The sequence below is a fragment of the Leucopleurus acutus genome (genome assembly GCF_964270905.1).
Source record: "Leucopleurus acutus genome assembly, chromosome: 12".
NCBI classification, from domain to species: domain Eukaryota; kingdom Metazoa; phylum Chordata; class Mammalia; order Artiodactyla; family Delphinidae; genus Leucopleurus; species Leucopleurus acutus.
Genome location: NC_139154.1, coordinates 16,764,492 through 16,778,319, shown reverse-complemented (window position 1 = coordinate 16,778,319; position 13,828 = coordinate 16,764,492). Strand labels below are relative to the sequence as shown.

The 13,828-nt window shown below is 48.3% G+C and overlaps 2 protein-coding genes across 3 annotated transcripts in view; one reads left to right on the top strand and one right to left on the bottom strand.

Annotated features, from left to right (window-relative positions):
• Positions 1-13,828, bottom strand: part of ZNF2 (zinc finger protein 2) — a gene marked incomplete at its 5' end in the record, with an annotated part of 42,858 nt that overhangs the window by 17,353 nt on the left and 11,677 nt on the right. The window lies entirely within an intron of this gene.
• Positions 2,591-13,365, top strand: ZNF514 (zinc finger protein 514). Of its 2 annotated transcripts, XM_082851246.1 has the most exons (5): positions 2,591-3,167; positions 4,914-5,002; positions 9,419-9,545; positions 9,865-9,960; positions 12,331-13,365. In XM_082851246.1, exons 1-5 carry the CDS (start codon positions 3,032-3,034, stop codon positions 13,314-13,316), a joined length of 1,434 nt encoding a protein of 477 aa, XP_082707372.1. In that variant the 5' UTR covers positions 2,591-3,031; the 3' UTR covers positions 13,317-13,365. The 2 variants fall into 2 exon arrangements, with proteins under 2 accessions (XP_082707372.1, XP_082707373.1); XM_082851247.1 differs by lacking the exon at positions 12,331-13,365 and having other exon boundaries at positions 9,865-10,038.

The following is a 13,828-nucleotide window of genomic DNA, read 5'->3' as shown; positions in this document are numbered from 1 at the left end:
GTCATGTGTTCTGGTAAATAGGATGTAAGTGGGTGTGTTGTACAGCACCTTCTGACAACCTTCCGTAAAGGAGAGCTGGACTCAGAGCAAAAAGGAATGAACTACTGATACACATGACAACATGGCTGGATCTCAAGGACTTTATTCTGAGTGAAAGAAGCCACTCTCAGAAGGTTACATACTGTATAATCTTGTTTATAAGGTATTCTGGAAAACTACAGCACAGAATAGAGCAGTGATCACAAAGGGTTGGGATGGGAGAAAGGTTTGAGTACAAAGGAGCAGCAAAAGGGAATGTCAGGGGTAATGGGGAAACCTATCAGGCTGCTGGGGACCAGGGCTCCCCTGACTGCACTTGGCATCAAATGGCGCACCAGAGCACTCGGAGTCGGGGAAGAGACATCACTGGTCAGCTATTGATTAACTCTCCAGGGTAACAAATGAGCATTGTAACAAGGGCCTCTAGCTCAAGGTCTGTCCCAAAGGACGGAATTTAAGAGTGGGAAATGTCAGGCACTGTAGCAGGCCGATGCCTAAAGGAAAAGGTATCAGGGGCAGGCAGAGCCCCTCAAGTTCATCTGAAGCGCTTCCATTTCTAGTTATGTCAGCCACCAATGAGATGACGCTCTTTTCTCATGTGTCCATACCCTCCCCTTTTTGGTTCCAGAGCACAGAAGAGAACAGAAACTCCTGTGCCAGCCATGGTTCCCAGGCAGCACCCTCTTTCCACACCTCCTCGGCTTGGGAGAAAGAGGGCTTACTTGCCGGGCAGTTGCTGTACCACCCTGGCCATCTGTGCCACCAGAAGTGCTGGCAGAAAAGTGAAACAGATTGAAAGAACAAGCAAGGAGAATGGGGACTTCCCTGGTGGTGCAGTGCTTAAGAATCCGCCTGCCAATGCAGGGGACATGGGTTCTAGCCCTGGTCCGGGAAGATCCCACATACCGCGGAGCAACTAAGCCCATGTGCCAAAACTACTGAGCCTGTGCTCTAGAACCCGTGAGCCACAACCACTGAGCCCACGTGCCACAACTACTGAAGCCCGCGCACTCTAGGGCCCGTGCTCTGCAACAAAGAGAAGCCACTGCGATGAGAAGCCCATGCACCACAACAAAGAGTAGCCCCCCTCGCCGCAACTAGAGAAAGCCCACGCGCACAGCAACGAAGACCCAACGGAGCCAAAAATAAATTTATTAAAAAAAAAAGAGGGTGGACTTTTTGCCCTGATTTAATAGGTTATTCTTCCTTGAACCCCTAATTAGGGTCTATAAATCAACCTCTCAGTCCTCACAAATCCCCTCTCTGATTGAGGAGTGCCCCCAGAGAACCACTGTTTTAATATCCCGACTGTTTCTCCATTTCTTTTAGGTCCTAGATGATACGCGTTTCCAGAAGAGGAGGGAGTCCAAAGCCCTCCCTTCTTTGAGTTCACCCTTCACTGAATCCAAAACCGGGGGGCAGTGGGAGAAAGACAGGCACGTTAACAGCCTGTAGAATGCAGTTAGTAGCCTGCAGTTGATCTCAGGTGGCCTCGGCCTGCAGTGGCTTGAAGCAGGATTTCGGTTTGTAGCCAGAGATTGAAGTCAGGCTGTGGCAGTGAGAGTGCTGAATCCTAGCCTCAGACCACCAGGGACCAGTGGCCAGTGACAAGGCCCTGGCCCATCAGCTGTGTAGAAATGAATTTCCACATAGAGTCAGAAAGTAGTGAAACAAAGTATATATTAGGAGGAAAAAGGGTACGTGTGGATAGGCACACAGGTGGGCTCAGAGAGGGTCCTGCCACTGTGGTAGTTTGAATCACTTTTATGGGGCATTTCTTCCACGTTTCCTTTGGCCGATCATCTTGCTTTGCCTGGTTCTGAGTTCGTATTTGGTATATCTCAGGGTCCTCTCATATGTGCGCATGCACCTCTTAGCCAAGATGGATTCTAGCGAAGAGGCCTATGGGTAGGTTGACATCACCTACTATGTGGTGGCGGCCCCTCCCTTTTTGACCTTCAAGGAGCCTTTCTGCGCATGTGTAGTCAGGAAGGTCTCCTCGACCTCGAGATGAGAAATAAGCGGTCTAGCGCTTAGCTTCTCTTCCTTCCTGCTATTTTGGCCCCTTCCAGCCTGGGACCCATCTATCTCCTGCCTCACAATGGGCCATCAGATCTCCTGGGCACTTTATAAGAAATACACATGTCTGGAGAGCCTCCTAGAAATTCTTATTTGGCAGATTAAGGGTAGGGCCCAGGCTTTTTAACAAATCTCCAGTGACTTCTGTTCAGCAGCCCCAAGCCAGGCTCTCCGGCCCGGGTACTAAAGGCACTCCCCATATGGGGGTTGCTTCCGGTTCCCTGCCCGTGGCTGGGAGCAGGGTGACACCTCCATCCACGTAGCTGATGCCCACTTTCCCCATCCGCAGCTGCGGGAGCACAGCACCCAAGATTCCCCAGTTGCCAGGGCGCAGGCGCTGCTGGGTCCCGCCCTGCAGCCGCGTCCCCTCGCGTGGCGGCCGGTCTGCGCAGGCTCAGGACGGGTCTCGGGAGGCGGGGCTGGGGCTGGAACCCGGGCGTCCCTTGGATCTTTGTGGGTTTAGCTACTCCTGGCGCGCAGGCCTGACCTGGGCACCGCGCCCCGAGCCCGCGACACAGTGGGGAGTGTCCCTTCATCTGCCCGCCTGCGAGGGGCTGAGGAGGCCCGGAGCTGGGCGCAGAGTTGCGGGGCCGGTCGTTTCCCTGTGAGGCTCTCCCCAGAATCCCTGCTGCCTCCGGGCAGTGGAGGAGCGGGCACCGAGGTCGCAGGTGTGGCTGGGGCCGTTTTTCCTGGTGCTCTGCGTGAGAGCTGGGTTCCAGAGCCTGGTCTCTAGGAGGAGAGCGGCGGATCGGAGCCCGTGGGCGGAGGCAGGGCGCGTGAGGGTTCTGGGAGTGGGAGCGGGAGAAAAGCATCGCCCCCGCAGCCATGCTGCGCGCCGCTGGGAAGTGGACCCGGGTTTGACAGCCCTGCTCTGGGCGCTGCGGGTTGGCTGGGCGTCGCTGCCGGAGTGGGAATGCCTGGTGTCACCCAGCTTGCTCCCCGCTCCCTGAACCCCGGGAGGACCGCAGGGACCCGGCCGGAGGACAGAGATTTGGACCTAGTGAAAGGACATCGTCCCTTAGCACCAGCTATGGACTCCACAGCATCAGGTTTGGCTCTCGAGGGTGCCGCGGGCCAGACCCCTTCTGGGGGGTTAGTGCTGGGTCGAGGAGGAGGGCCCTAGGAAAGGGCCGGGGAATCCCACTGGAGAGGCAGAGCCTGCAACCACCTTCCCTGTGGCGGTGCCTTCCAGGCTAATGAGCGTGAAGTCCCAGCATCCAGAGACCATGGAGGGCATGGCCATGGGAGACTTATCCCAAAGGCCAGAGGACAGAGGGGAGAGCAGGAGGGGATCTCTTCCTGCTGTGGCAGGGAGACGGCAATAGACCTGTGAGGGAGTGGCCCTTGGCCAGGGATCAGAGGACAGTGGGGCCATTTGGAGCCTTGCCACCCACTTCCTTTATTACTTCATTAAGTAATAATGTTCTTCCGGAGCAGCTGGCTACAAGGTCAGCAGTGTACACGGTGGGCACCTCCTGTGACCACCGTCTGCCCCAGTGTTGGGGAGAGTGCAATCCAGGTAACCCAGGAGATTTTAAGCCATTCCTTTCTTAGTTTAGAATCTCCCGCCCTTCACCAAGTGGGCATTTTATTTTTGCTGCCTTGGGTCTTCATTGCTGCACGCGGGCTTTCTCTAGTTGCGGCGAGCAGGGGCTACTCTTTGTTGTGATGCACGGGCTTCTCATTGTGGTGGCTTCTCTTGTTGCGGAGCACGAGCTCTAGGTGCGTGGTCTCAGTAGTTGTGGCTCGCAGGCTCAGTAGTTGTGGCACACAGGCTTAGTTGCTCTGCGGCATGTGGGATCTTCCCAGACCAGGGCTCAAACCCATGTCCCCTGCATTGCCAGGTGGGTTCTTAACCACTGTGCCACCAGGGAAGTCCCAGGTGGGCATTTTAGTTCTTCAGTGCACATGCTCAGGGTCATAAAACTGGCCAATGACAGAACTGGGCTAAATCTCTGGGACTCTCACCCCCTCTTTTTTCCTATATGCCTTGTGGTCTGTAGACCAGCAGCACAGGCTTCCCCTGCAAGCTCTCTAGAAATGCACTCTCACGCCCTACCCCACATCCCCTGACCCAGTCTGTCTAGCAAGAGCCTCAGGAATGCATATGCACATTAAAGTTTGAAAAGTGCTGGCCTGTGCTATACCACGCTGCCCGCCTACCTCCCTACTTTTGTTGGTGGTGGCCGTAGCCACTTCTCTGGCATGGTTGGGGTTAGTTTTTTGTTTGAAGACTTTAAAAAGAGTATGATACAAAGGCCTATAATAGAGGGGCTCTCAAAAATACACTCTAGAGACCTAATGGTGCTTAAGAACATAGAGGACAGCTTCTCAGGAAGAGCTGGCCTCTGCGTTGCTTCCCAGGGATAAGGGGAGAGGTGTAACTTCTTCCCAAAAGTCCTATATCCCTATGTGGCCTTGTCCTAGGCCTTATTTTGTATTGTTAACCTGTCTTATATCCTCAGGTTACATTAAAATTCTTTGAAGTTCTTATTCACATTTATATTTTCAAAAGGCCTAGTAAAGGACCTGCATTATTGGAGGCCCAGTAAATAACTCTCCGATAGAGTGGCCAGACTGTGGTCACACTTCAGCTACCTACAGCTTGGTGTGGCCTATGGACAGGTGGGGACCTCACGCAGCTGTGTACAAGGGCGGCCTCTAGCCCGTCCGTCAGCTCCCTTTGGCCCAGCCTTGTCCCCAGAACCATGGAAGTGACACACTGACTTGGGGAGTCTGGGAGCTGTAAATCTCATGAGGGTTAGCCTTCCTTATATCTCCTTTTACCTTCCTAGTTCTCCCTTCTCAGGACCCTGCTCTTCCTCCAGAGAGATGCCCAGGAGAAAAGGGAACAGCCAGCTTATTCCTGAAAGCCAGGCCCCAGGTGAGTTGGGGTTCTCTTGATGTTTCCTCAATTGCCTGAACTGTGGCTAGTTTTGCCTCCTTTTCTCTGGAGCTTCCTGGTTTGCCAAAGGGAACTGACCCCAACTCCTGCTCTGCAGGAGGCCGAGCCCATCAAGGCTTTTGCTGGCCTCCTTGCCCCTCGTCCAGGGCCCTCTCCTCTCTGCTCAGTGAGCACTCACTCAGATCCTTTGGTTTATTTCTGTAACGGGCACTGTGGTGAGTACCAAGTAATGCGAGAGCACCCTGGCCCTGAAGGAGATGTCACAGCCACGAGGGGAGGGGACTCTCGCACCCGGGATGCAGCCCCAATCACAGTAAGGATGTGCGTGGTTTGATGGCAGGTGGAATGGCATAGACAGGCCTTTCCATCAGAGTTTGGGAAAAGGAGAACCAGCCTGTGCTGGAGACGTTGGGGAAGGTGCATGGAGAAGGGGGGACAAGGAGGTTCTGAGGGTTCGGACAGGTGAGGAGGTCATTTGAGGCTGGACCCCCGTGCACATGTTATCTTCCCGGATTAGTGTGGCAACACACTTAACTCCCCTGCTTCCGGCTGCGTGACCTTGGATGAATCACCTAAGCTCTCAATGCCCTGGTTTTGCCAACTGTAAAATGAGGATGATAATCATGTGGATGATAATGATGAAAATAATAAAAGCTATTATTTGCTGAAAACCAAATAGGTATCAGGAACTATTCTACACAATTTATTTATACTAATTAATTTCATCTTTAAAACAGTCCCATTTTGAAGAATGGCAACTGAGGCACAGAGAGGTAACCTGAGGAAACCAAGGCACAGAGAGATAAAGTAACGTGGTCCTGGTTATCTAGCTAATGGGGGGGGGAGCCAGTTTCAGATCTGGGTTGTCTGGCTCCAGACTCAACCACTCAGTAACACAGCCACCTCATGTAGCTCTTGGAGTCTCTGGCGCATGGAGTTGCCTAGTCCTCGCCAGCTTCAGTTGCGATGGGGATGCAGGGGTTAATGGTGACTGACTGTAGAGGTGGATTCAGGTTTGGCTGTAGGAGGCTGGATGTGGAGGGAGAACCAAGTGGAGGGCCGTGAACGCCAGCCTGCATCGCTTCCTAGCATCCGAGATGGTGGTTTGGTGGGATTCTGGCTTGATAATAGACATTCATAATTAGTTTTCTAGTCGGTAGGGGAAACCCTCACCAATAAGGAATTGTCTCAAGTAATTAGTAGAGTAATAAAGAGCTTAAACCTCTTTGGCCTTGATGTACACCATTCAGAGGTATATCAGAGAGCTTCGTCTAGTTATGCTGTGGTAGCAACAGCCCCCAGCTCTCACTGGCTCACGGTGACGAAGTGTGTTTCTTCTATACGTTACCTGTCATTAGGGGGCTGGCCGTGACTCTGCTCCATCCACACCCTCTTCACTCTGGGATTCAGGCTGAAGGATCAGCCCTCCTCTGGGGTGTGCCGTTCTCGTGGCTGGGGGAGGGTGCAGTGTGAGGCTCAGGAGCCGGCTCTCCAGGCTTCTGCTGAGAACTAGCATGTGCTGCTTCTGCTCACAACCCATTGGCCAGAGCAGGTCACGTGGCCATGCCTAATGTCCGTGAGGTGGGAAGTATAGGCCTCCCATAGTAAGGGGCCCAGAGGGAGGGGCAGTAAACATTCTGAACAGACAATTACGCTGTCTGTTCTCTTGCTCACAGATGTTCACTTCCCTCCCTCCTGCACACAAAATCTCTCCCCAGGGGAGATATAACCCCAAAGCCCCAACCAGTCAGAGCATGAGGATTGAAGTCCTGGATGGTGTGATATTTTGGACATCAGGTCTGGATATTTCTCCTCTGGATATGGAGATCTCTGAAAAAAGAATCCAGATATCGCACATACAGTGGAACAATGGGGCTGGATAACCACAATAAACACCGCTGTTCAGAAAGGGGAACATGGGAGGAGTCCAGCAGTCCCTGGTCTGTAACAGTTAGGAAATTCCACCGGGCAGGGTATGCATATGGCTGATTCACTTTGTTGTGCCACAGCAACTAACACAGAATTGTGAAGCAGTTATACTCCAATAAAGATCTCTTAAAAAGAAAAATTCCACTGGGCAGACTTGGTGAGGACCTTGGCCTCGGGAGTGGGGAAGTCTTTTGGTTATATGCAGTGGCTCTGCTCCCTGGGTATAGCTCCCCAGTCCAGTGTTCTCCTTGGCTCCTGGCTCTGCCCTCCAGAAGTTCCTTCCTTTTGCAGTATCCCCCTTGGTCACATATGAAGATGATGTTGGAGGATAAACTCTTTTGAGGGCTAAGCAGCTTTTTCATTCTGCCTGAGTAGGTTGATGGCCCAAGGATTGTTTCAAGTCATGAACATTCAGTGTAACTCTCAAAAACTCGACCAGCTTTTTGTGTACTTCCTTCCATTAGCTCCCTGTGTCAATAGTTTTTTCCCACAGTTCTTGTTGAAATATGCCCCTCTCTTTAGACTTAATTGTGGAGCTTTTGGGGTTTCCTTGGGAAAACCATACTTTTAGTCACTCTGAACAGATTGGTCCCACTGAAAGGATTTACTGGGAGCCATCTGAAATTAATAAGAGGTTTAAACAAAAGGTTTGACAATCACACCCATGATTTGGTCCTTGCCATTAGGCTGAGTTTTAATCAGCCTCTGTTATGCGAAAGCCATATTTATTTTGTCTTTGACCAGCTGGAAACGAGAACTGGTTAAATCTCCAACCCTGCAGGTCCTGGGGTTTCTGGACACTTTCTTTGGCCTTCCATTTTTATTTTGCAAATCAGCAAACTCTTGAGCTCATTTTTTTTGGTTTTCCTGTAATACTGTCAAGTGACAGTGCCAATGACAACCAACTCATACTACTGATATTATGTTTCCCTCCTCTTTTCGTAACCTCACAAGCTCATGCTTGCACTGTTCGTCTTTCAAGTTACGGCAGCAACAGCTTTACCCCACAGTTCAGCACCAAAGTACATGGGTTGCCATCTTGCCAATAAGTTTCCTCACTGCCTGGCCCTGAAGACAGTGTCATGTATTTTAGGCTTTTTGTCATGGCAGAACCCTATTGGAGTACCAGCTTTTTTAATGAGTCCGTTTAGGCTAGTTATGCTGTGATAACAACAGCAAACCCTGAGAGACTTACACCAGCAATGGTTTATTTCTTGTCCACATTACACACAAGCTGTGGTTTTGCCCCACATCTTCACTCTGGGATCGTTTGCTGTTCTCAAAGCAGAGGAAAAAGAAGCAATTGGAGAACCTCCACTGACCCTGAAGGCTTTTGCTCATTAAGAAGCTCATGTCACTTCCTTCACATTCCATCTGTGAAAGCAGAGTATTTGGCCACACCTGAGTCAGTGGGGTAGGAAGATCAATTTTGTAGGGAGGGCCAATGAATATTTTGAACGAATAATATAATAATCGATCACAAGAGGTTACTAAAGTAGTGTTTTCCACATTTGATTATTCTGGGCTGCCTTTAACTTCATATAAAATTGTTACTTTGGCTCATTCTATGGAAACCTTAGTATCTAAATGGGATTTGACTTTTAAACGTTTTGGGGGGAAAGTAACAGTACTACGTTCACTTATCTGCTTTATAGTTCATAGTTTACGGATTATTGTACAATGTAAGTCAAATGAGAGTGTTGCTGTTATAGAGAGTGACAGGATAGTTCTGGTTGGGATCCACAGAATGGTTGTACCTGGTGGGGACCTGAGATCCAGGGTCTCACTCTCAACTTTGCACATTCAGGAACTGAAAAATGATTAGGCTTTGGGGGAGAGGATTTATGTGAATCAAACTCGCAGAAGTCTTAACCGATTCACTATAAGGCCACCTGATATACTTTCAGTGAACTGCGTGCTGGCAGGCTGTTTTGGGGATAAGTTATTCTAAGCCCCAAATGATTTTATTTGGCCTTAGCAACAGTTGTCATTGAAATACTAGGTCACAAGTTTCAAAAATACTTAATTAGAAAACTACTGATGCCATTGCATTTCAGAATGCAGAGTATATGAGTTTGTTACTTCGAATTGATTCTATTTAAATGTCACTAAATTGAGAGTGAAATCTTTGGAAAACTGAGGAAATGGATTGTATTTCTCTCTCCCATATAAGCAGAGTGTCTCTGTAGGCCTGATTCTCCTGAGACCCCGATTACATTTCTAAGCACTTGATGTTGACATATGTGGGCACTAGGTGGGATGCCAAGTAGTAAGGATGACACAATCCCTGGAGCAGCTTAAAATACTTTTGAGATGATAAAACCCAGAACAGGGGCATTGCCATCGCTAGGAACTCTCGGAATCCCTTCCTGTACATCCTGAGGTTCTCCTCAGACACCAGTCTACTCTCCTCCCTAGGGTCATGAGTGTGCTCCCGAGGGTGCAAGAGTGTCTTCTGTGTTTCAGGACCTGATGACATTTGAGGATGTGGCTGTGGAACTCACCCGGTGGGAGTGGGGGCAGCTGGACCCTACTCAGAAGGACGTGTACCGGGAAGTGATGCTGGAGAATTTCAAGAACCTGGCCTCCCTGGGTGAGCTCAGCTCCTCCAAAGCCCAAAGCCTGCCCATCATGCCATCTTTATTTCTTTGGTGTTTAAAAGCTACAGGTGTCTGGGCCTGTTGGCTGATTTTTGCCCTGGGATTCTGGAATTAGACATTTACATTCTCTTTGGCGCCCAGAGATACAGTATTTCTACTCCTTGTTCCTAGGAAAGGTCCCACTCCATATGAACTCAGAATAAGAAGTTTCATGACTCTGCTCCTGATACTTCACAATGCTTATTCTTTGGAGGCTGTCTACAAGCCTTGACCTCTGACATACACAGTCATGATCCTTTTCCTTTCCCCCAGGGTTTCCAATGTCCAAACCGTATGTGATCTGCCGGTTGGAGGAAGGGGAAGAGCCCTGTATTTTGGAGACAGAAATCTCAACAGGTGCCCCCGCAGGTGAGTGAGTTGGACCAAAGCAGATAATAAGGCCCAACCGAGAGTGGGAAGTTCCCCTGAGCCCTTGGTCAGGGGGCTTTTCTTTGAAAGGGTGAGGTCACTTGCCAGGAACCCTCAACACCAGTATTTTGAATACTTGTAGGCTTTTGTAATGTTTTTCTGGTGGGAAAAGAAGAGATGTTCATTTTCTTCTCTAGTGTTTATATTTCCCTTGTTACCTATCTCTGCCCACCCTTCAGGGTTCTTGGGGCTGTACATCATCACTAGATGTCACACGGTCAGTATTAGATGGAATCTAAGGATCAACAGATGTAAGTGCCCAGCAATCCTGTATCAGCAGGGCTAAGAGAGTTAGCAAGGGACCAGACTGAACAGTTAAGTAGCCCAGAAATTAAAGGGTCACTGGCAAGGACATCCTGATGGATAAAGTCAGGAAGATCAAAGTGAGGACACTTCAAGCTTGGTTAAGCTAAGCTGCAACAGAGGTGATTCCAGGAACAAAGACTACTCCTTACTAGCTGTTGATGGAACCTCTTTGAAACTGTTTATTCCTAGGTGATTTGAGAGTACCCCGTAGGCTCCACCCCTTGGGGTAGAATTATGGACACAAAGCTCTCCTGACTCCCGTGTGTAGCCCAAGCATACTGGAGATGACAGTCTGTGTCAGTGTCCATCTCTGAGGCAGAATCAGCCTCAGGCCAGAGCTAACGCTCCTGAAAGCAGGGCTCGAATCCTGACAGCACAGGATGGGCCTCGTCATGGGAACCTAGAAGAGAGGAGAGAGAGGGAAGATGCTGATCTCCTCTGTATTTAGTACTCTCTTGATCTTGTTTCCTTCCAGAATGAGGGCAAGGGTCTGACGTCTGGATCTAGTCTCATCATCAATATGTCTGTTTACAATGTTCTGCAAACATGGCTGTGTTTCAGAATCTCTCGGGGAGCTTGATAAACATTCATATCCCCAGGAGCCACACAAGACCTACTGGCTCAGAATCTGGCCTCTGGGAGCCCTGGTTAGGCATTGCCAGTCATTTTACTCTTCAGAAGGGTCACTGTTATTGTATTAGCTTTCTGTTGTTGCTGAAACAAACTGTCACAAACTTAGAGGCTTTAAGCAACATGTTTATTATCTCACAGTTCATAGGTCAGAATCAAGCATGGGTCTCACAGTGTTACAACCAAGGTATCAGCAGGGCCGAGTTCCTTTCTGGAGTGTCTAGGGAAGAATCTGTTTCCTGTCCCTTTGGGTTGTTGGCAGTACCAATTCCTTGTAGTTGTAAAACTGAGCTCCTCGTTGTCTTACTGGCTGTAAGCTGAGGGGCGTTCCTAGCTTCTAGAGACTGCTACATTCCTTGGCCCCTGGGGTCCTTCCTCCACCTTCAAAGCCAGAAATGGTGGATTGAGTCCTTCTCACACCACATCTCTCTGACTCAGCCAGGAAATGTTCTCTGATTTTGAGAACTCTTGTGATTAGATTGGGCCCACCTGAATGATTCAGGATAATCTCCCCATCTCAAGGTCTGTGCCCTTAATCACATCTGCAAAGTCCCTTTTGCCATGTAAAGTAACATATGTTCCTGGGATTAGAGCATGGAAATCTTTGGGGGATAATTATTCTGCCCACCACAATTACATACAGTAATATAATACATGGTATATGTATATTATATAATACATAATAATGTGTGGTGTGGACTGAGGGAAGATTTTGTGGAGGGCATCTTCCTAACCCTCCTCTCATCTTTACAATCTTTGGACTTATCTTGTGTCCTGGAGTCCAAACACTGTTCTCTCAGGTTTTCCTAATCTCCAGTCACCTGTGTATCTTATTCTTGACACCTCCAAAACTTTGTTCAGACATACACCATTCTTGGAAGAAACTGTACACCTCTTTTATATATTACTTTATTTATTAAAATTTTTTTTTAAATTTTATTTTCGGCTGCATTGGGTCTTTGTTGCTGTGTGCGGGCTTTCTCTACTTGTGGTGAGCAGGGGCTACTCTTTGTTGCGGTGTACAGGCTTCTCATTGCGGTAGCCTCTCTTGTTGTGGAGCATGGGCTCTAGGCATGTGAGCTTCAGTGGTTGTAGCACGTGGGCTCAGTAGTTGTGGCTCGTGGGCTCTAGGACACAGGCTCAGTAGTTGTGGCACACGGGCTTATTTGCTCCATGGCATGTGGGATCTTCCCGGACCAGGGATCTAACCCGTGTCCGCTGCATTGGCAGGTGGATTCTTAACCACTGTGCCACCAGGGGAAGTCCCTAGATATTATTTTAAAGGTTAATTATCTTACATTTATTATAGGACTTTACTTCCTCTTGGCACATAGAACAGGTAATAACAGACTGTCTTTTTTTTTTTTTCCCCAGACTGGGAGAGAAGGCATCAAGCCAAGGAATCAATGCTAAGTCAGGGAATTTCCAAAGAAGAATTATTCCAGATAGCATCAGTGGAAAAAGACATTAGAGATGAACTCTGGTCCTCCAAACTGAAAGCAACTTGTGGTTGTGATGACCAGTTAGAGATGCATCCAAAAAAGCAGGAGAGACATCTGAAAGAAATGTCACTCACTCACAAATATACTACCACCCTTAGGAGAGATCATGAGTGGAGTGAATTTGGGACAAGTTTGGGTTTAAGATCAGTCCCTGTTAACCAACACAGTGTTCTCATGGGAGAAGGATACTATAAATGTGATACAGATTTCAGAGAGACTTCAGGGAGAAATAACTCTCAGAGAACCCATCCAGGGAAGAAATCTTGTAAATGCAATGAATGTGGGAAGTTGTTCCATTTCCAGTCAGAACTTAGGCGCCATCAGAGATGTCACACTGGAGAAAAGCCCTATGAGTGCAGTGAATGTGGAAGAGCCTTTGGTCATATTTCATCCCTTATTAAACATCAGAGAACTCATACTGGAGAAAAGCCCTATGAATGCAGCGAATGTGGGAGAGCCTTTAGCCAGAGTTCATCTCTTGTTCTACATTATAGATTTCATACTGGAGAGAAACCCTACAAATGTAATGAATGTGGAAGGGCCTTTGGTCATACTTCATCCCTTATTAAACACCAGAGAACTCACACTGGAGAAAAGCCCTATGAATGCAGAGAATGTGGGAGAACCTTCAGCCAGAGTTCCTCTCTCATTGTACATTACAGATTTCATACAGGAGAGAAACCCTACAAATGTAATAGATGTGGGAGAGCCTTCAGCCAGAGTTCCTCTCTCACTCAACATTATAGATTTCACACCGGAGAGAAACCCTATAAATGTAACGAATGTGGAAGAGCCTTTGCTCACACTGCATCCCTTATTAAACATCAGAAAAGTCATGCTGGGAAAAATACCCTATGAATTCAGACAATGTGGGAAGGCTTTCAGCTGGAGTACACACACCACTAAACCTCAGAGAATATACATATATGTATATATATATATATATATATATATATATATATATATATATACACACACACATATTATATGAGTGTAATGTATGTGGGAAGGCTTCTGGTCGGAGGACCTTGTTAAACATCAGACAGGACATACTAAACTGAAGTTCTGCTAATATCAAGAGAGGGAGTGGGCTTTTGTCACAACTCCTCCCTTATCAAACACCAGAGAATTCAAACTAGTAAACTATGTGAACATAATGGATTTGGAAAGGCTTTAGTTAGTGGACACACATTATTCAACATCAGACAATTTATACTGGGGAGAAGCCTTATCTGTGTAATGAGTATAGCACAGCCTTCAGTCACATACTATTCCAAAAAAAACACAAACAAACCAGATAACCATACTGGAGAGAAACTCCTCAAGTACAGTAAAAGCTGTCAGTAGTACTTCTCTTCTTGCCTTACTAA

Bases quoted from the DNA above. Each gene is read 5' to 3' on its own strand.
- ZNF514 (XM_082851246.1), top strand. From the start codon at position 3,032: ATGCCTGGTGTCACCCAGCTTGCTCCCCGCTCCCTGAACCCCGGGAGG. The intron at 9,546-9,864 runs GTGAGCTCAGCT...CCTTTCCCCCAG, and splicing joins CAAGAACCTGGCCTCCCTGG to GGTTTCCAATGTCCAAACCG. The intron at 9,961-12,330 runs GTGAGTGAGTTG...TTTTTTCCCCAG, and splicing joins CTCAACAGGTGCCCCCGCAG to ACTGGGAGAGAAGGCATCAA.